Genomic DNA, 21,472 nt, shown 5'->3' on the forward strand with positions numbered 1-21,472 from the left:
AGCTCTTTAGCTTTAGAAGACAAACGGAATTCTAGTCCCCCCCTGAGCAACGGTCCATTAAAACATTTCTTGTAGGAATAGCTGCTAGGTGAAAGAGGCTAGTACTGTTACTTCTAGGCACAGGTCAGAGAAAATTCCCGCCTCTGAGGTGTGCAAACACATTGCACTGGGCTCCGATATTTGGAATGCTGTGTGAGTGAGAGAGAAGCTCCCTGCTTTTGAGGTGCTGATATATGGAGTGGATTATTTAAGTTATATATTTATTATAAATATTTGTAATTAGACCATATTACAAGCCCAGAATTTGAAGGAATGGGACACACACTGTACCAGGTGTGATACTGCAGTTCTGAGAAACAAAGGGGTTGCCCCCCACACAGGTCATCATTTTCCCACTGAGACCCGCCAGAGCCGTCACATTCTGCTCCAGGTAAGATTCAACCTCAGCCCCTGACAGTTCCAGAAAATGCAGCCTGACTGGAACAGGTCCCCCAGGCCAGGAGCAGCGGAAACGCAGGGCTGAATTGTCTCTGATGGCATCCAAAGAGCAGGCAAGATCACCTACAACGCAGACATAGACAGTTAGCAGCCCAAATGGATGAGGAAGAGAGAAAGGGTGGGAGTCTCGAAGTCTTGTATGTGTTGCCAGAACTCACCATAAATGGCGATATTGATGGGTTGGCTCAGTCTTATGCCAGTTTTGCTGTTAGATACAATACAGAAATACTGGCCTGCCTGGGTTAGCTGTATATTAGGTTTTGTCAGGATGGACCCCACAGGGAGATTGCCACCATTGTTCTCAACCCAGGAATAAGTTGCCGGAGGCTTCGAGTCAGTAGAACATGTGAGGTTGACATTGCTGTTCAAGTGTACATAGTGATAGGTGTTCGGGTCTCTGTCTGAGGTTATTGTTATACTGGGGGGGTCTGGCCCATCTAGAAAGGAAGAAAAGATACAAACATGGAAATAAATGTACTCAATCTTGGCTGGACAAAGCAAGACATCAAGGAGAATCCTTAATCTACCAATCCTAGAGGCCTAATCTATCATGGAAAGAAATCCAACATTCCAGACACTCTCATTAACCCAATCAAAGAGGAACCCTTTGGCAAACAAGAGGCTTTTTCCTAGACAATCTAATTTAGTCTATCTGGAGATGAAAACATTATTTCCTACATTACTTAGGCTACCAGGACAAGTAGTGAAACTAATCTAATAACCACACCAAACTTTTCCCTTCCCATTGCTGACACTTTGAAAATTCTTGGAGTTACCATTGATCGCAATCTCACATTGGAAAATCAAGTGAAGAATACAACTAAGAAGATGTTCCATTCAATGTGGAAACTTAAAAGAGTAAAACCCTTCTTCCCAAAGGCTATTTTCCGCAACCTGATGCAGTCATTGGTGCTGAGTCACCTAGACTACTGCAACGCACTCTATGCTGGCTGTAAAGAATATATTCTCAAAAAACTTCAGACAGCCCAGAACACTGCAGCCAGACTCATATATGGAAAAACAAAATACGAAAGTGCAAAACCCCTAAGAGAAAAACTACACTGTCTTCCAATTAAAGAACGAATCGCGTTCAAGGTCTGCACTCTAGTTCATAAAATCATTCACGGAGATGCCCCGACATACATGATAGACATTGTTGACTTACCACCCATGAATGCTAAAAGATCGACCCGCACATTCCTTAATCTACACTTCCCCAGCTGCAAGGGACTAAAATACAGACTAACACACACATCCAGCTTTTCCTACATGAGCACGCAACTCTGGAATGCATTACCACTTAACTTAAAAACAAATTACGAATTAATCAACTTCCGTAAATCTCTGAAGACCTATCTATTCAACAAGGCTTACCACAACGAGCAATAATGTAATAAAAACGCAATACCACTCCAACTACACACTCTCTCGCTATACCTGTATGCTTAATTCTATATTGCTATCCATGTACTCCATGCAACTCCAATGTATCACTTACTCCAGAATGGCGATTGCCATAACGGAACTTTGTAAGTTAATTCAATATTGTCATCCATGTATTTCATGTGACACCAATTGTTTCACTCTGGAATGGTGAATGCCATAACGGAATATTGTAAGCCACATTGAGCCTGCAAATAGGTGGGAAAATGTGGGATACAAATACAACAAATAAATAAATAAAAATATTATTTCCTACATTACTTAGGCTACCAGGACAAGTGGTGAAACTAATCTAATCTTATTTATTTTGAGCCCGTGCTTCACTTGACCAAAGTATAAGTGAGGTAGAGTAGACGAGACAGCCAAGAGGAGAGAGGGAGTGCCAATAGTTGAGCTTCACTCACAGTAGACAGTAAGCGTCTTGTTCCCGCAGCCACTGCTCAGTGGGTTGGTCATGGTGCAAGTGTAGATCCCAGCATCACTCCTTACTGGGCTCCTTATCTGGATTTGACTGCCTGTCTGTGGAAGGGTCTGGCCATCTTTAGTCCATGTTACTTGCCCAGTGCCACTTCCCACAACACAATCCAGATTTACCAGGTTACTGGCCAATTCCAGCACCTCCTCTGGAGAAATCTCAACTCTTACCGATTCCACTTTCTCTGAGGAATAGAAAAAAGGGAGAGACACACTAGAAAACTGTGCACGTGAGTAGATAAGGAGCTTTCACCCAATTCATTCTGCCCAGTTGCCCCTGCCTACACTACTCAAGTAACAGTTATTTAAAATGTAATATAACCATTTATATTCCACATTACTTTTTAAATGTTCAAGGCAGATTACAATCAAGAATTATTACCATTTATATCTCAATCCTATAATACATAAAAGTATATAAAATGAACATCAATAATTAGCAGTCAAATTCAATTAAAAATGTTGGAATAACCATGTATTTAAGGCATATCTAAATTCCTTATAGGCAAACTTCTCAATTCAGGGCATTCCAGATCTAGTTTCCTGTAATCTAAAATCCTTTGCAAGAAGCAAAATTAAATTCCCTCAACTGCCTGCTCAGGAGTAGCCCCTACACTCTGCAACTTACTTCCAGAGGAGATATATCTAACTTGAGACAATCTCAACTTTAGAAAGCAGGTATAAGCCTGGCTCTTCTCCCAAGCCTTTAATACATATGGAGGGGAATAATCGAACGGCGCTGGGGAAATACATGGCCGGCGATGTATTTTGGCGGCGCTGCAAACAGCTGGCCAGACCCGTATTTTCGAAAAAGATGGCCAGCCATCTTTTGTTTCGATAATACGGTTCCGGCCAGCCAAATGCATTGGATTTGGCCAGGGTTTGAGATGGCCGGCTTCATTTTTTAGCGATAATGGAAAGTTATGTCGGCCATCTCAAACCCCGGCCAAATTCAAGGCATTTGGTCATGGGAGGAGCCAGCATTTTTAGTGCACTGGCCCCCCTGACATGCCAGGACACCAACCGGGCTCCCTAGGGGTCACTGCGGTGGACTTCAGTAAAGCTCCCACGTGCATAGCTCCCTTACTTTGGGAGCTGAGCCCCCCACCACCCTCCCCCCAAAACCCACTACCCACAAATGTTCTGCACCCACTAAAACTGCTCCAGGGACCTGCATACAGCCTCTAGGACTTATTGCTGCTGTATAACTTTGGCACAGCAGTTCACACCTGAAGACTAATCTCTCTGAAAAAGTCCTTTCTTGAAATAACCACGTTTACTCACAGTTAACTGCAGATCAGAGGTTGTGCCCCACTGGCAAAGAGTCCCCTGGTATTAAGACTAGCAGTAGGTCAGAGCTAGCACAATGGTGTACACCGCCCTCTTTCAGCACCATTCAAGGTAAGAACTACGTTCTCTGACATGGATAACACAGGAAAGGGATCTAAAACTGTCTTACAAAAATGGCCACTACCGCATGGACTACAACAGGAAACAAAACAGGGCACACTCTGACCCAGTAAGCAGGGGGAAAAGCAGAGCCTACCAACTACCAATACCTATACCCACCACAATGCATTGCTGATGTGACTCTGCAGTGCAAATAACAGAAAAGGTGCCACACTCACCCCAGAGCCACATCACAAGCAGGCAAAGGCTGTCGGAGGACAGAACACATTCTGCTGTCATGGAGGTGGGTACGGCATTTGAGGCTGGCATAGAGACTGGCCAAAAAATATTTGTAACCTGTTTTTTTATGCTGAGAGGGGGTTGGTGACCACTGGGGGAGTACGGGGAGGTCATCCCCGATTCCTTCCGGTGGTCATGTGGTCAGTTCGGCCACCTTTTTGAAGCTTGGACCTGAAAAAAAAAGGGACCAAGTAAAAGCGGCCAAATGTTCTTCATCGCCGGGGTTTTTTTTCCATTATGGGCTAAAGCCGGCCATTTCGTAACCCCGCCCATGCCCGCCCATGTCCCGCCTTCGCGTCGCTGCCAACACACCCCCTTGAACTTTCGCCTGCTCTGCGATGGGAAAGCAGCGATGGTGTCAAAATAGCAGCTTTCGATTATACCGATTTGGCCGCCTTTGCGAGATCGCCAGCCATCTCCCGATTTGTTTCGGAAGATGGCCGGCGATCACTTTCGAAAATGAGCTGGATAGTGACTGACTGTCCATTCACTCTACACCTGGACTAGCTTGCTGCACACTCTGTAACTTAGACCAGTTCCTCATATCTTATTTAACTGTACAAAGAACTGGCCTTGAGTTTAGCCAACATGTAAACAAACCAGAGAAAATATTTCTTCACTCAACATGTAATTAAATACTGGAATTCATTGCCAGAGAATTTGGTAAAAGCAATTAGCTTAGTAGGGTTTAAAAAAGGTTTGGATAATTTCCTAAAAGAAAAGTCCATAAGCTATTATTAAGTTGGAATTGGGAAAGTCCACTGCTTATTTCTAGGATAAGCAGCATAAATCTATTGTACTGTTTTGGAATCTTGCCAGGTACTTGTGTCCTGGATTGGCCACTATTGGAAACAGGATATTCAGTTTGATGGACCTTTGGTCTGTCCCGGTACGGCAACGCATATGTTCTTATCTGTTCATCCTAATTGACTCTGTACTATCCATCTTTGTATTTTAAATTTGCACTTGGCCCCTCAGCTACACAGAAAGCTGTATTGTAGGAAAAACATTAGCATAATATCTATGTTATTTGGATATTCGAATGCGTGCTTATTAGGTGTTTCATTGGTATTATACTGACATTGTATTACATTTATGTTATTTGAATTTCTTTCCGTTCTGTCTATTATGGTATTGTTTGTATTGTACTGACATTTATCATATTTCTCTTAAATAATTGTTCTGCAGTGCTGTTAAATGTGTATATCTCTGATATTGTGTATCGGGATTTTCAGAAGGCATTTGACAAAGTACCTCATGAAAGACTCCAGAGGAAATTGGAGAGTCATGGGATAGGAGGTAGTGTTCTATTGTGGATTAAAAACTGGTTAAAAGATAGAAAACAGAGAGTAGGGTTAAATGGTCAGTATTCTCAATGGAGAAGAGTAGTTAGTGGGGTTCCCCAGGGCTCTGTGCTGGGATCGCTGCTTTTTAACATATTTATAAATGACCTAGAGATGGGAGTAACTAGTGAGGTAATTAAATTTGCTGATGACACAAAGTTATTCAAAGTCATTAAATCGTGGGAGGATTGTGAAAAATTACACGAGGACCTTACGAGACTGGGCGTCTAAATGGCAGATGATGTTTAATGTGAGCAAGTGCAAAGTGATGCATGTGGGAAAGAGGAACCCGAATTATAGCTATGTCATGCAAGGTTCCACATTTCGTGCCAGCCTCAAATGTTATACTCAGGTCCATGACAATGCATGCAGGTCCCAGGAGCAGTTTTAGTGGGTATTGCAGTGCACTTCAGACAGGCGGATCCAGGCCCATACCCCACCTAGCTGTAACATTTGTGGAGGAAACAGCGAGCCCTTCAAAACCCACCACAAACCCACTGTACCCACATCTAGGTGCTCCCCTTCATCTGTAAGGGCTATGGTAGTGGTGTACAGGGGGGGGGGGGGTAGTGGTTTTTTTTTGGGGGGGGGGGGCTCAGCACACAAGGTAAGGTAGCTATGTACCTAGAAGCAATTTATGAAGTCCACTGAAGTGCCCCCTAGGGTGCCCGGTTGGTGTCCTGGCATGTCAGGGGGACCAGTGCACTACAAATGCTGGCTCCTCCCATGACCAAATGGCTTGCATTAGGACGTTTTTGACATGGACGTCTTTGGTTTCAAAAATCGCCAAAAGTCAGAAACGTCTATGTCTAGTTACGACCAAATCTATGGACGTCCAAATTTAAGGATCTGGACATCTCTGACAGTATTTTTGAAACGAAAGATGGACGTCCATCTTGTTTCGAAAATACGGGTTTCCCCACCCCTGGATTTTGCCGTTTTGCAAGGATGTCCAAATCGCAACTTGGACGTCCCTTTCGAAAATGCCCCTCCACGTTTCTCACTTAGGACTTTTTTTCTCAACATCATGTCAAATGTCAATATAGTATTTCTAAACCATTGTTATCCCTAAAATAGGGTTCAACGTGGTGTACAAAAATATACAAAATAGAATACATTTAAATAACCTTAAATTTCCGGCTATAAATTTGCATTTCAGATCATCCAAACAAATAAGTGTTTAACATTTTTTGACATTTTAGATAGTTTTGTTCAACCCTAATATATAATGGAAAGGAGTTCCATAAAGATACAGCAGAAACAGAAAAAATGGTATATTATTATATAGGATGTTCTTACATACCTTCATAGCCAAGGAGAATTGTTTCTAAAATTACCCACATTCAGAGAACAAACAGTTCTCCGAGCACAAGCAGGCCATATTATTCTCACATATGGGTGACATCATCCATGTCACCCAGTGCAGAACGCTTTTACAGCATAGTATAACTTTAAGAGCATGTGACAATGTCCCCACTGCGCATGCACGAGTGCCTTTCCGCCTGCCATGGGAGCATGAGATCCTCAGTCTCTCTTCATCTGCCGTGAGGAGAGAATGCACTATTTGCAGCTGTTCACAGTGTGTGGTGCATGTTTGGCTTCTTGAGCTATTTTGTGCCTTCCCTGCGGGTTTCTTTTTGTTTTTCTTTTTTCTTTTATTTTATATTTATTGATTTTAAATTCTTTTAACAAGAGTATACTTGTCAATTGAAATACAACAAGGTAAGTAATACAAGAAAACTTTTAAACCACAATTTTTCCGCTTAGACCACAGTGAGTGAGGGAGTTAATGAATTAGAGAAGATTACAAGGAAAAATTGTTGTAACTTAATTAAGGCTACGTGCAATCCTCCAGCTCAGTTTAAACAGATGCTATTTTAGTTGTTTTAAATCTAGAAAGGATTTCAGCTAATCAGGAGAAAAGAAAACGTATTTTGTCTGACCCAACCGAACAATAAATTTACAAGGGTAGGCGAGAAAAAAGGATCCCCCCACTTCCACCGTCCTCTGTTTCATAGCCAAAAAGGCTTTCCTCTTCTGCTGGGTCAATTTTGTTACATCAGGGTATATCCATATTTTCCCACCTCCAAAATGAGAATTGGTGTTCTTGAAATAAAGTCTCAAGATAGAGTTAAGATCCTGTTCAAAAACAAAGGAGACTAAAAGTGTAGCCCTCTCTGTTACATTTTCCAAAGACTGTTCGAGTATGGCAGATATATTGTTCACATCAAAGTTCACATTTTCTGCGCCCCTTATTTCTCCTTCTTCCCCCCTGGGGCTACTAGGTAGACAGAAAATCTTATTTATTGGAGGTATAGCTTCTTGTGGTATCTTTAAGTTTTCTGTTAGGTATCTTCTGAATAGTTGCAGTGGACTAGACCCAGGGAGTTTAGGAAAATTCAGAAGGCGCAAATTTAAACATCTGTTGAAATTTTCTATCTGCTCAATTTTTCTATGAATATCCAAATTATCTTTAGCTACAGTAGCTTTAAATTCTTGAAACTGTTCAACATCTTTTTGCAGCTGTGAAACTTGCATGGCTAATTCCTCTTTAACTGAGTCCACTGTATTTTTTTAAATCTTCAAATTTTGTATAAAGAGCATTTACTTCACCTGAAGATTTCTGCAGGGTTGAGTCCATTTTGATTAACATCAGCCAAATCCTTTCTAGATTAACCTCCGGGATTTTCCCTGAAGCTCCAAGCGATTCCTGGGCCTCAGACCTCAGCGACCTCTGCAGCGACGCCAGTCCCCTGCTGGGTTCCACCTCCGTCACACTTCCAGTGGCGTTCCGGGTTCCCTCTAACGAAGCTGTTAACGCTGGGCAGGAGGAATCAGCGACATCAAAGGAGGGGAGAGGGATGTCTCGTCTCCCCGTAAGGGCTCCGCTGCTTCAGATTCCATTACTACGTGATCCGCTCCCCTCGATACCTGGGAGGTCCCAGCGAAGAAGCGCTCCAAACCCGGCTGGATCTGGGATGAGGTTGAGGAAGGCAGGAGCACTAACCTCACCGTCCCCTTCCGTTTGGTATGAGGCATAATTTTAAGAGGCAAAAAATTATTTTTTGATTCCCGCTGAATAGCAGCATCTCACAAACTGTCCGGTCACACCACCATCTTGACACGTCCCGAAAGCTTCCCTGTGGGTTTCATCCTGCCTTATTTTGTTCTTTCCCCTTTGGGGCCTATTTTCTACCTTCTCTTTATGGTTTTACTTAGGTTTTTCCCACTGTTCTTATTTTTTTCTCACACTCTGTAGGCTCTCTTAGGCCTGAGCTTTGATCGGATTTTCCTTTCTTTTTCTTGGTGCTTTGCCCCTTTTTGAAGTCACCATCGAGTCGTTTGATTTAACCACAGCTGTTTTCCTTCCCTGTCATCGAAGGTTCCTAGTGACTTCAAGCGCTGTGCTCAGTGCAATCAGACCATCTCTGGGGCTGACATCCATTCTTGATATATTCCCACATGTGAGAATAACATGGCCTGCTTGTCCTCGGGGGGAAAAAGCATAGATACTTACCTGTAGTTGGTATTTTCTGAGGACAGCAGGCCATTAATTGTCACATACCCTCCCATCTCCCATTGGAGTTGTCTTCTGTACCAATAGCTATTGTACTGTACTGATGGTCCTGTGGTCTTACAGCGCTCAGGAAGGCACTTGTGCATGCGCAGTGGGAACACTGTCATGTGTTCTTAAAGCTATACTATGCTGAAAAAGCGCTCCACACCAGGCGACATGGATGACTTCATAAGTACATAAGTATTGCCACACTGGGACAAACCAAAGGTCCATCAAGCCCAGCATCCTGTTTCCAACAGTGGCCAATCCAGGTCACAAATACCTGGCAAGATCCCAAAAAAAGTTCAATACATTTTATGCTGCTTATCCCAGAAATAAGCAGTGGATCTTCCCCAAGTCAATTTAATAATGGTCTATGGACTTTTCCTTTAGGAAGCTGTCCAAACCTTTTTTTAAACCCCGTTAAGCTAACCACCTTTACCACATTCTCTGAAACAAATTCCAGAGTTTAATTACATGTTGAGTGAAGAAATATTTTCTCCAATTCGGATTAAATTTACTACTTTGTAGCTTCATCACATGCCCCCACATGTGTGAATTAATGACCTGTTGTCCTTGATGAATACCTGCCTAAGGTAAGTATTTTCGCTTTACGTGCCAATTACATGCATATGACAACATTCCACCTAAGTGCTATTCTGTGAATACCTGTGCATTAGAGTGTGTATTACAGGTAGGTCTACATATAGGCAGAGCATAGGTGGAACTCACACTTATAGAATAAGTTACGTGTGTAACTTGAGCAATTAAGCACACTCTTATGCCAGCTCTATGGTCGGTGTAAAAGGCCTTGCCTAACTCACAGGTGCATATTTTCACTGTTACACTAGTATTCTTTTTTTTTTATTTTTTTTTTTTATTTAACTTTATTATAATTTCAAATGTATACACTTATCCAAAAAGTATACAAATACATTAAAAAACAAAACCCAAATTATTATTTTGAGACATTTGTCTCATTTTAGGTAATAAATCATACATTTTTAACCCCCATATGGGAAATACATAAATGGAACCAAGATATATGTTTAACATAGTTACCAATTAAAGTAATTAACAATCAGAACATTACAAACTCGAGTGACATTCTCAGCCTATCTTACAGCGACCGTATGGACAGCTAAACTTTCACAATAACATTCTGTACTTCCTTAGAACAAACAAAATCCTCAAACTGTTTTGGATCAAAGAACTGGTAATTATTCTGTTGGTATACAAACCGACATACACAAGGAAATTTAAGAGTATAAATTACCCCTATATTTGAAGCTCTTTGACGCAATGCCAAAAAGGCCTTGCGTCTACTTTGGGTCTCTCTTGCGAGATCCGGAAAAATTCTAACTTTAGATCCAAAAAACAATGAGTCTAAATGTTTGAAAAATAATTTTAAAACCACTTCTCTGTCCATCTCAAGTGCAAATGTTACCACAGCTGTTGTCCTTTGGGTAACCACCTCCAAGGAAGACTCCAAGAAGGACGTCAAGTTCATTCCTCCATCCACAACGGCCTGATTACTTCCAGATTTAGGTGTTAAAGTCTGAAGGTAAATTACCCTTGTTATGGGTGGTAGAGACTCACCCGGCATCCCTAGGACTTCCATCAAATACTTTTTAACCATGTCAATAGCCGAAATAATAGGAGATCTGGGGAAGTTGATAAGCCGCAAATTAAGCCGTCGCTGTTGATTCTCTAAATATTCCATTTTCCGTTTGGTGAAATTACTATCCTTAATTGTAGCTTTATTCAGTTTCTCCAGTCTCTGAAATTTTTCTTGAAATTCTTGAGTCATAGACAACTGGTGGGCATTTATCTGCTCTTGGACTGACAGAGCTTCAGCTAATAACTTAATTTCTCCTACATTTTTAACCAAAACAGCTTGTAGTGAAGAATGCATTGAAAAAGTTAGGTCCCATAGTGACTCCATTGTCACAACGGCTGGTTTTGCAACTCCTACACTCAAATCAGGAAGGGGGGCATTGGTTATCTGTTTCAAACCATCACTCAGCACAGAAGAAAAATTTTTAAATCTCTGTCCTACCAGACAACCCTCGCTTCCATCGCGTTCGGTTGGGCTCCCTTCCTTGTGGGTCCTCTCCACTTCGGGCATGGGAACCGCCAAGGCACAACCCTCTCACTCACTTCCTGGTTGAGGAGGCGCCGTACGGACGTCGGGGCTGAGAGAAGCCCCGTCTACGCTGCTGACCGAGTCGATTGAAGCCGGTCTGATAGCGGGAGATGAAGTCATCCGAGGTCCCAGCGTTACTCCAAAATTCTCCAGCTTCGTCTGCCTCGAGAGGGGGATTTCGGCGGGGGTAACAGGAGCTTCCCTCACCTTTCCTCTCCGCTTCCCCATATCTTGGGTATTCGGATGCCACTCGGGATTCTCTGCTGGAGCGTTTGCTGGTAAGTCAGGGGTAACGTCTCACATCAGCGCCATCTTGGTTCGTTACACTAGTATTCTATAGAGGAAAGTAGGAATCTATGTTCCTTCAAGGAATAGGCTCCTATCAGGTGCCCAGTTATATGGCTGCCCCCATTCAGGACAATACTGAATGTAGCTGTAAGTGATCCTGACTAGAGAATGACACGGGAACGGGGACCTACGGTAACCTAATAGACGGGGACCCAAGATAACTGCATGGACGGGGACAGAGCCCGCGGGGACAGGGCAGGGACAGAGACTGCGGTGATGGAGCGGGAACAGAGCCTGCAGGGATCAGGACAAAATCAGTTTCTACTTTGAAGCCTGTTAATGAGTTCATTGATCTGTTGTTTATGTTTGATGCAGACGATGATATTTTGATTTTTTGGAAAAACAAGCAAACATGCTGGCCACAACAAGCAAAATTTGCAAGGGGGATCCTGTACATTCCTGCTACCAGTACATCTTCTAAGAAGACATCTTCTATTGCAGGAAGGACTGTGGAAGCTAGATTGAATCCTGAAATTGTTGATGATTTATTCATCCAGATTAAAAAATCATAACAGAGCTTCATAAGGCGTATTTCTCCCCCACTAGGGCATACAGAATGGGTTGTATTTTATACCCCTGGCTATTTTAACAGGGTGGATTGGATTCCTTGTGGTAATAGAAGTCAGCTATTGTTGGGGTTGGAAGGGTGGTGGTAGTGGGGGGGGGGGGGGTTATTATAGTTGCTCATTGTTATTGTTTTCTATTGGTAATTTTATAAACAACAGTTGCACAGCATATTGTTCCTTTTTATACTTTAATAAAAAGATTTAAATACAAAATCATAAGTGTTCGAGGCTTCTACAGATGAGGACAGAGCCCATGGGGATGTGATGGGGACAGAACCTACGGGGACGGGCAGAGACAGAGACAGGGCTTGCGGGGGTAGGACAGAGATAGAGACAGAACCCATGAGGATGGGGTGGGGACGGAGACAGAACCCACGAGGACGGGGCAGGGACAAACTTAGTCCCAGTGTCATTCTTTAATCCTGATGTTCCATATTGTGTGCACTTTTAGTTGCATTTAGAAGAGGTGATTGGTCAGAAAAAGAAAATATGTAATCACCTCTGGGAAAAGGTGACTAAAGTCACCAGCAGTGGCGTTCCTAGGGTAGGGGCGGTGGGTGCAGTCCGTCCCGGGTGCATGCCGCTGGGGGGGTGCCGCGCGCACCTGTCCTCTGTTGTTCCATGCTTCTTCTCTGCCCCGGAACAGGTTACTTCCTGTTCCGGGGCAGAGAAGAAGCATGGAACAACGGAGGACAGGTGCGTGTGGCACCCCCCCAGCGGCGTGCACCCGGCGGGGGGGGGGGGGTTCCTTCGCGGGGGTGTCCTTTTGCCGGGGGGGGTCCGTGCTGCATTGGGGGGGCGCTGCAACCGGGGGGGCGGGGCGCATCGGCGATCCGCCCCGGGTGCCAACCCCCTAAGGAACGCCACTGGTCACCAGAAACAGAAAATAAGGTTTTAATGAGGAAACAATTTGTAATGCAACAGTACAAACTCTATCCTTTTATGTGAAAAAAAACAGTTACAAAAGTTGAAACATGCAACTTTTGCAGACTGCTTATGGACCCATGATAAGAAAAATCAATATTTTGTATCTGTTACTTTAGTCGCCTTTTCCCAGAGAGGGTCACATATTGCACACAGAAGACTAGATTCTGTAAATGGCGCCCAAATTTGGATGCCAAGAAAAACGAGCACTGAGCATCATTCTATAAATAGCGCCATTTATAGAATAGCATGTAATGCCAGGATCCGGGCCCAACTTTGGAGCGAGGATTTACACCAACTGAAACCTGCTATAAATCATCATGTGTAAATTAGGTGCAGATCCCCTAAATATTATAATACTGCACACATCTTTACTGAATGCCCTAGACCCCTCATGCTCTTCCCATGACCACACCCCCTTTTCAGTTACACACTGAAAGATTTATGCATGCATCTTTATAGAATAGCGCTTAACAAGATGTGAATGTAAATCCAAATTATTGCAATTAACACCAATTGAATTGTTAGTGCCCAATTATCAGAACTAATTGGCTTATTAATTAATTGGGCAGGTGCCCAAATTTGCACGCACAATTTTGAGCACCATATGTAGAATTCAGTTGAGATTGTATTAAAGTCAGTGCCTGTTATCTTCCATTTAAACAGTATCCACATAAAATGCAGGTGCAAATGACTGTGAGAACTTTGTACTTGTGACACTTTCACAGGAAAAATACAGCAGACTTTTCAAATGTGGAGCAATATGCATGGCTGAAAAGTACCAGTGAACTATGTTCCAGAGCAAACACTTTGAAAATTGCCCCATTGATTCTAGCCTGAAGGAAAAGGCAGGTCTCCTTTATCCCTACACAGACGGACTCCAGCCTAAGGGAAAGGGCAGGTCTCCTTTAACACTATATATTATTATTCCAGACTGAGGGGAAAACAGGTCTCCTTTAATACTGCACACACTGATTCCAGTCTGACAAGAAAAGAACGTCTCATTTAACACTACACACACTGACTCCAGATTGAAGGGAGAGGCAGGTCTCTTTTAATGCTACACACACTGATAATAACCTATGAGCTTAAAAAAAACAGGTCTCCTTTAATACTATGCATGTTGACTCCACCTGAAGGGAAAAGCAGGTATCCTTTAATAGTACATACAGTGACTCCAATCTGAAGGGAAAGGACAGGTCTCTTTTAATACTACACACAGTGACTCCAGCTTGTAGAGAAAGGCAGGTCTGCTTTAATACTACACAGAGTAACTCCAGCCTGACAAGAAAGGCAGGTCTCCTTTATCACTGCACACACTGACTCCAGATTGAAGAGAGAAGCGGGTCTCTTTTAATGCCACACATACTGATAATAATCTATGATTTAAAAAAAACAGGTCTCCTTTAATACTATGTATGTTGACTCCAACCAGAAGGGAAAGACAGGTCTTCTTTAATAATACATAGCCTGAGGAGAAAAGTACTCTCACTGTACTAACTCACCAAAGACGTGGACTGTAAAGTTCTGTTCTGCTGTGGTTTCCCCCATGGCATCCACTCTCACCCTGTAGGTGGCAGAATCTGAAATCAAGGCATTGGAGATGTTGATGGATCCACTCTCAAAGATGCTCAGTCTGTCCTTATACAGATCGTCTATGTCTGTAGCATTTTTCCTCCAGAAGACGATGGTTTTCAGGTCCTTTGTCCAGAGGATGCTAAGTAGGGCTGATGCAGTTGAAACTGTGATGTTTATGGTGATAGTGTCTCCTGTCAGGAAGTTCAGTGGCTGGTCCTGAACTGTAATTGTAACTCCATCTGCTTTATGTACTGCTGGGAGTAGATGTAAGAGCAGGGAAAGGGGAGAAAAGAGGGATGGAAAGAGAGTACCAGATAGAAAGGAAGAGGCATTTGTGTAAGAGACAAATGGGGGGGGGGGGGGGGGGGGAGCAGGGGGGAAAAGAACAAAACTATTGAATGAATCAGCGTTTTATGTTTTGTGCTTAATGACTATAAAAATTACATTAACAAAACTGGTATTATAATTAAGACACAGGGAAAAGTGGAAGGGCATTTTAGATAGGATGTCCAACTCAGAATATGGACATCCAAGTCTGTTCATCTGCCTGTTTTGTTTTGGCTTTTTTTATTCATTAAATTTTCAAATTACATATCTCAACAATATCAGAGATAATCAGAAAAAACATACAAATATAATAGGAAATCTTCCAAACATTTTAAAGAAAATATATATCAATCTTCAAATTTAAAGAAGTTTTTATTAAATAAATAGAGACAATACAAAGCAACAAATACAACTTCAAAAAACAGACAAGAAGAAACAGCTTAAAAGTATGATAAACCTCTAAATATCAGTAAATTGTACACTAAATTATAACTTCTATTTTTATAACAATATTCTTAAAAGGAAACCACAAAACTGATGAGCATACTAAAGGGAAGGGAGGAAAGAGAAAAAAGGAAAAATTAATTAAAAAAAAAACCCCACTACTTTAAAAGATTATGCTTAAAAGGAACAATGTGAAACAAAAGGCTCCCAAATCACCTCCCATTTAGAGAAAGTTTTACAACGAATAGCCTTCAATCTTTCCATTTCACAAATATACCACAGCTTATTCAACCACTTAATCAAAGAAGGGACCTGAGGGGTCTTCCAATAGGTGGCTAGTGTAACTCTAGCTGCTGACAAAGCATGACAAAAAAAGCAGTGACTGAGATGTGGTCAGACCTGGAGGCCTACCCAGAAATAGAAAATATTCAGGAGACTACCTAAGAGGTCTAGAAAGTCAACACTGAAGCCTTGAGTGAATTGCTTTCCAGAAAGCTTGCACCATAACACAGGTCCACCATATATGCCCCATAGTACCCTGCTGACCATAACCCCTCCAACATAAAGGTGATAGTGCAGGAAACATACGATGCAAACGAGCAGGGGTCAAATACCACCTTACAGCATTTTCTAGGAAAGGTACAGAAACAGAAAGTTTAGATAATGCATGTTCCATAGTTGTCCAATCGCCCACCAGTTTAGAAATCAGAAACCCAAGATTTAAGAAAATACATTAATCAAGAAAAAAGTAATAATACACAGGCAAATGCCCCCTATAAATTCTGTCTCCACCCTGCCATACGTTCAGGATTTAATCATGACATTTATTTCCTCTTTAGCATCTAGAAAATCAGTTAGCTGTTTTGAGTCGAAAAATTGAAACTGTTTACCTTCATGCAATACATAACACAAACAAGGAAAACGTAACACAAAATGAGCCCCTAAGGCTAACACTCTGGGGCGCAAGGCCAAAAAAGCCTTACGTCTCATCTGTGTTGCCTTAGAAAGGTCAGGAAATATACAGACTTTTGAACCCCCCAAAAAGTGTCTCCAAATGTCTGAAGGAAAGTCTCAAAATTGCATTTCGATCAGGTTCCAAAACAAAAGTAACCAGCATAGTAATTCTCTGTGTAATCACTTCTAAAGAGGTTTCCAAAAAGGAGGTAAGATTCATTTTATCCACTTCTCGCTTATGAGAGAAATCTTCCATAGATTTTCCTGAGTTCCAGATATATTGAGTTCATGTAATAGGTGGCAATGAGTCTCCAGCCATCCCCAGGACCTCTATCAAATATTTTTTTTACCATGTCCAAAGGAGCAATCAGTGGTGACCAGGGAAAGTTGAGGAATCTCAAATTAAGCCTTCTAGCTTGATTTTCCAAATACTCTAAATGACGATGTAGAAAATTCTTATCCTTAATTGAGATAGCCTCTATATTTTCCAAGATTTGCATTTTAGATTCCAAACTTTCAACCTTCGAGGACTGCTGAGCAGTTACCTGTGCTTGAATCAAGACCGCATCTGAAATAGCTTTTATATTTTTACAATTTACTCTTATCACAGTCAGCAAAGAAGATTGAGTGTCATGAATCGTGTCCCAAAGTGCTCTAAAGTCACCACGGCTGGTTTAACTTTGCCACAAGATGGTAAAGGGAAGAGAGATTGGCTTTCTACCTGGGATACAGTACTGACAATCTCTGGAGGTAATATGTTTAACGCAGATTGAACAATAGTCTCTTGCCCAGGGGCCATGATCTCTTTTGCTGGGGAAGCCTTCCCTCCTTGCGAACCAGGCTCCATGGCGTTAGCTTCCCTGGCTGCAAAAGCCTCGACAGCGTTCTCCCTCCCCGGCTGTGGTGGAGCCATATGTTCAACGGGGCTCAAGGAAGCCCCCCGTTCGCTCTACTCACTGACGCCGAGGCGTCAGTTCGTGCAGAAGGAGATGAAGTCTTCAAAGTGACTGCAAAAGCTCCAAGAGAATCCAGCGTTATCTGTCTCATCGATGGAACCGTTTTGGGAGTCGAGGGAGGCTCCCTAACTTTTCCCTCTCTGCTTGCCCATCGAAAACCACGGGCTGGGAGGTACTCTGTGAGAGGCATGCTGGAGTTTGGCAGGAGCGTTTGCAGGTGCGTCTGCCTCAAATCGCCATCTTGGACCTCCTCCTATCTACGTTGCCTGTTCTAAAATACATGAGAAATGGACATCCAACTTCTGGCTATGTCCAGCATGAACATCCATTTTACAAACTGAAACATCCAAACTATAAACAGGGCAAAACTATGGACATGGATGACTTTGTGGCAGCATAGAAACATCCATAATATAAAATGGTCACAGACATCCATGCAGAGGAGTAGCCTAATGGATAGAACCAGCCCAAAGAACCAGAGGCTACTGGTTAAAATCCCACTTTAGCTGTTCCTAATTTTATTTTCCCTTTTTTTTTTTGTTTTTAATTGTGAGCCTCCAGGATCAGAAAAATAGAACTTAGACTTCCCTTACTCCATCCAGCAGAGCACCTTTCTGTAACTTGGATGTGCCAAGTACCAGGTCTACATACAGATGTCCATATTTTTGGACATAGAAGACCCTTCCCCAAAAGGCGTTGAACATCCATATGTTGGCCCCTCCCTAGTCCCGCTTTGCCATATAGACATACTGCAGTTGTAGCCATCCATATCCTGGCTTTATAAAATTGAGATCTGTACATCCATGCAATATGGACATCTAAATGCTGGTTTTCAAATATCCAAAACAAAAATAGCCTCAGTGTGTTGTCCAGGTCACATAGGGATAGTCAGAGACAGACTTGAGATTAGAATTAGATACAAGGAGGTAAGGCAATTTGTCCAGGTCTCACAAGGACAGTCGGAACAGGAACAGGATTAGAACTCACAGCTCTGAATGTTTGAGTGGTCAAATTGTTGCTCCAGTCCCATAATGAGATGGTTATCTGGTCATTTTTACCAGACATTTTAATATGGTATCTATCCCTGAATTAGAAATTTCCCTCCAGGAAGACATGTTAAAAAAGCAGCAGTTCTTTTAAGAAAGTTAGATCTCATAGACATCTGAATAATTATCCATCCTACAGAAGATTAATCGATTTTTTTTCTCTCATGTTCATGGTACATGTTCTAGAATGTATTATTTCTTGCTCTCTACAAATGTATGTAATAACACTATCTGCTGACATGGGAACTTATCCAACGTCAGACCATTCTCCTGAAATAATGGAACTTTGACTGGCCATGAAAGGGAGCTCATTATGGATTAGTTTCAGTAAATGGAACCCAAACTTGGCTCTGAAAAAAAAAAGTGCTGTTATTTTATAAACGGTGCTCCGAGTTGGGCACTGTTTATAGAATAGTGTGCTTAGTGCTGGGATCTATGCCCAATTCTGGGCACGAGAATTTACACCAATTGAAACCAGGTGTAAATCCTGGCATGCAAGTTGGGCATGGATCCTCTGAATTCTACAACACTGCGCACATTTTAAGGGAACGCCCCTACCCCCCCATGTCTCTCCCATACGCCCCCCTTTTCAGATCCATGTGGAAACAGGCGCTATTCTGTAATAGAGTGCAGAAGTGTAGTGTTGTGCTGATCTGCTATTTTTGGGCTATTTTGGCCCCTTGCTTCTGTTATAATGCTTTTTCATGCCAAAATAGCATGTAACGCCAAGAATAAAATTGCAGAGCATATACAAAAACATGGACTGATGAGACAAAGTCAGCACGGATTTAGTGAAGGGAAGTCTTGCCTCACCAATCTAATGCATTTTTTTGAGGGGGTAAGCAAACATGTGGACAATGGGGAGCCGGTTGATATTGTATATCTGGATTTTCAGAAGGCGTTTGACAAAGTGCCGCACGAAAGACTCCTGAAGAAATTGCAGAGCCATGGAATCGGAGGTAGGGTATTATTATGGATTAAGAACTGGTTGAAAGATAGGAAGCAGAGAGTAGGATTGCGTGGCCAGTATTCTCAGTGGAGGAGGGTAGTTAGTGGGGTCCCGCAGGGGTCTGTGCTGGGTCCGTTGCTTTTTAATGTATTTATAAATGACCTAGAGATGGGAATAACTAGTGAGGTAATTAAATTCGCCGATGACACAAAATTATTCAGGGTCGTCAAGTCGCAGGAGGAATGTGAACGATTACAGGAGGACCTTGCGAGACTGGGAGAATGGGCGTGCAAGTGGCAGATGAAGTTCAATGTTGACAAGTGCAAAGTGATGCATGTGGGTAAGAGGAACCCGAATTATAGCTACGTCTTGCAAGGTTCCGCGTTAGGAGTTACGGATCAAGAAAGGGATCTGGGTGTCGTCGTCGATGATACGCTGAAACCTTCTGCTCAGTGTGCTGCTGCGGCTAGGAAAGCGAATAGAATGTTGGGTGTTATTAGGAAGGGTATGGAGTCCAGGTGTGCGGATGTTATAATGCCGTTGTATCGCTCCATGGTGCGACCGCACCTGGAGTATTGTGTTCAGTACTGGTCTCCGTATCTCAAAAAAGATATAGTAGAATTGGAAAAGGTACAGCGAAGGGCGACAAAAATGATAGTGGGGATGGGACGACTTTCCTATGAAGAGAGGCTGAGAAGACTAGGGCTTTTCAGCTTGGAGAAGAGACGGCTGAGGGGAGATATGATAGAAGTGTATAAAATAATGAGTGGAATGGATCGGGTGGATGTGAAGCGACTGTTCACGCTATCCAAAAATACTAGGACTAGAGGGCATGAGTTGAAGCTACAGTGTGGTAAATTTAAAACGAATCGGAGAAAATTTTTCTTCACCCAACGTGTAATTAGACTCTGGAATTCGTTGCCGGAGAACGTGGTACGGGCGGTTAGCTTGACGGAGTTTAAAAAGGGGTTAGATAGATTCCTAAAGGACAAGTCCATAGACCGCTATTAAATGGACTTGGAAAAATTCCGCATTTTTAGGTATAACTTGTCTGGAATGTTTTTACGTTTGGGGAGCGTGCCAGGTGCCCTTGACCTGGATTGGCCACTGTCGGTGACAGGATGCTGGGCTAGATGGACCTTTGGTCTTTCCCAGTATGGCACTACTTATGTACTTAAGCGCCATATATAGAATTCCCTAGCATTTGCCTGGAAGATTAATCCTGTCTGGCTCCAAAATCCAGACTTAGTGGAACATTTAAATATATGCTGGAAAAATTACACGTATTCAAATAGCTCTCGGGATAGAATCCATGCCTATGCTGAGATACCACTAAATCAATATTCAGGGACAAACAGCGTTAGCATCTTATCAATATTATCTGAATGTTCTGTGTGCCCGTTATTGTTTGTATTGTACTGACATTTATCATATTTCTGTTAAATGATTGCTCTGCAGTGCCGTTAATTGCACATATTTCTAGTACTGTTTCACGTTAGTCCTATTATTTCAATTTGCAAAATTGCAAGTTTTATTTTAAACTGTAAAACAAAGAGGAGGAACATAATTCCACAAAAGACCAGCAACAATCGACCAACTACTACTACTACTACTTATCATTTCTATAGCGCTACTAGACTTATGCAGCACTGTACACTTGAACATGAAGAGACAGCCCCTGCTCGACAGAGCTTACAATCTAATTAGGACAGACAAACAGGACAAACAAGAGATAAGGGACATTAAAGTGAGGATGATAAAATAAGGGTTCTGAACAAGTGAATAAGGGTTAGTTAAAAGCAGCATCAAAAAGGTGGGCTTTTAGCTTAGATTTGAAGACGGCCAGAGATGGAGCTTGATGTACCAGCTCAGGAAGTCTATTCCAGGCATATGGTGCAACAAGATAAAAGGAACGGAGTCTGGAGTTAGCGGTGGAGAAGAGAGATTTACCCAGTGCACAGAGTTCCTGGGGAGAAATGTAGGGAGAGATGAGAGTGGAGAGGTACTGAGGAGCTGCAGAGTGAATGCACATAGATCAATAAGAGGAGTTTGAACTGTATGCGGAAACGGATAGGAAGCCAGTGAAGTGACTTGAGGAGAGGGCTAATATGAGCATAACGACACTGGCAGAATATTAGTCGTGCAGCAGAATTTTGAACAGATTGAAGAGGAGAGAGATGGCTAAGTGGGAGACCTGTGAGAAGCAAGTTACAATAGTCTAAGCGAGAGGT

At 42.4% G+C, this 21,472-nt stretch overlaps 1 protein-coding gene across 6 annotated transcripts in view; it reads right to left on the reverse strand.

Moving 5' to 3' along the window:
- The window catches only part of VSIG10L (V-set and immunoglobulin domain containing 10 like), a 72,645-nt gene that overhangs the window by 17,055 nt on the left and 34,118 nt on the right, over positions 1 to 21,472 (reverse strand). For 3 of the 6 annotated variants that reach the window (XM_030213226.1, XM_030213223.1, XM_030213225.1), the window contains exons 2-5: positions 14,493 to 14,819; positions 2,346 to 2,600; positions 657 to 935; positions 331 to 561 (exon numbers count right to left, since the gene is read on the reverse strand). In XM_030213226.1, coding sequence (XP_030069086.1) covers positions 331 to 561; positions 657 to 935; positions 2,346 to 2,600; positions 14,493 to 14,819 — 1,092 coding nt within the window. Of the gene's footprint in view, positions 1 to 330; positions 562 to 656; positions 936 to 2,345; positions 2,601 to 14,492; positions 14,820 to 21,472 lie in introns of those variants that run through there. The other 3 variants (XM_030213224.1, XM_030213229.1, XM_030213228.1) reach the window with 3 other exon arrangements.

This window comes from Microcaecilia unicolor, chromosome 8 (assembly GCF_901765095.1).
Source record: "Microcaecilia unicolor chromosome 8, aMicUni1.1, whole genome shotgun sequence".
Taxonomy (NCBI): domain Eukaryota; kingdom Metazoa; phylum Chordata; class Amphibia; order Gymnophiona; family Siphonopidae; genus Microcaecilia; species Microcaecilia unicolor.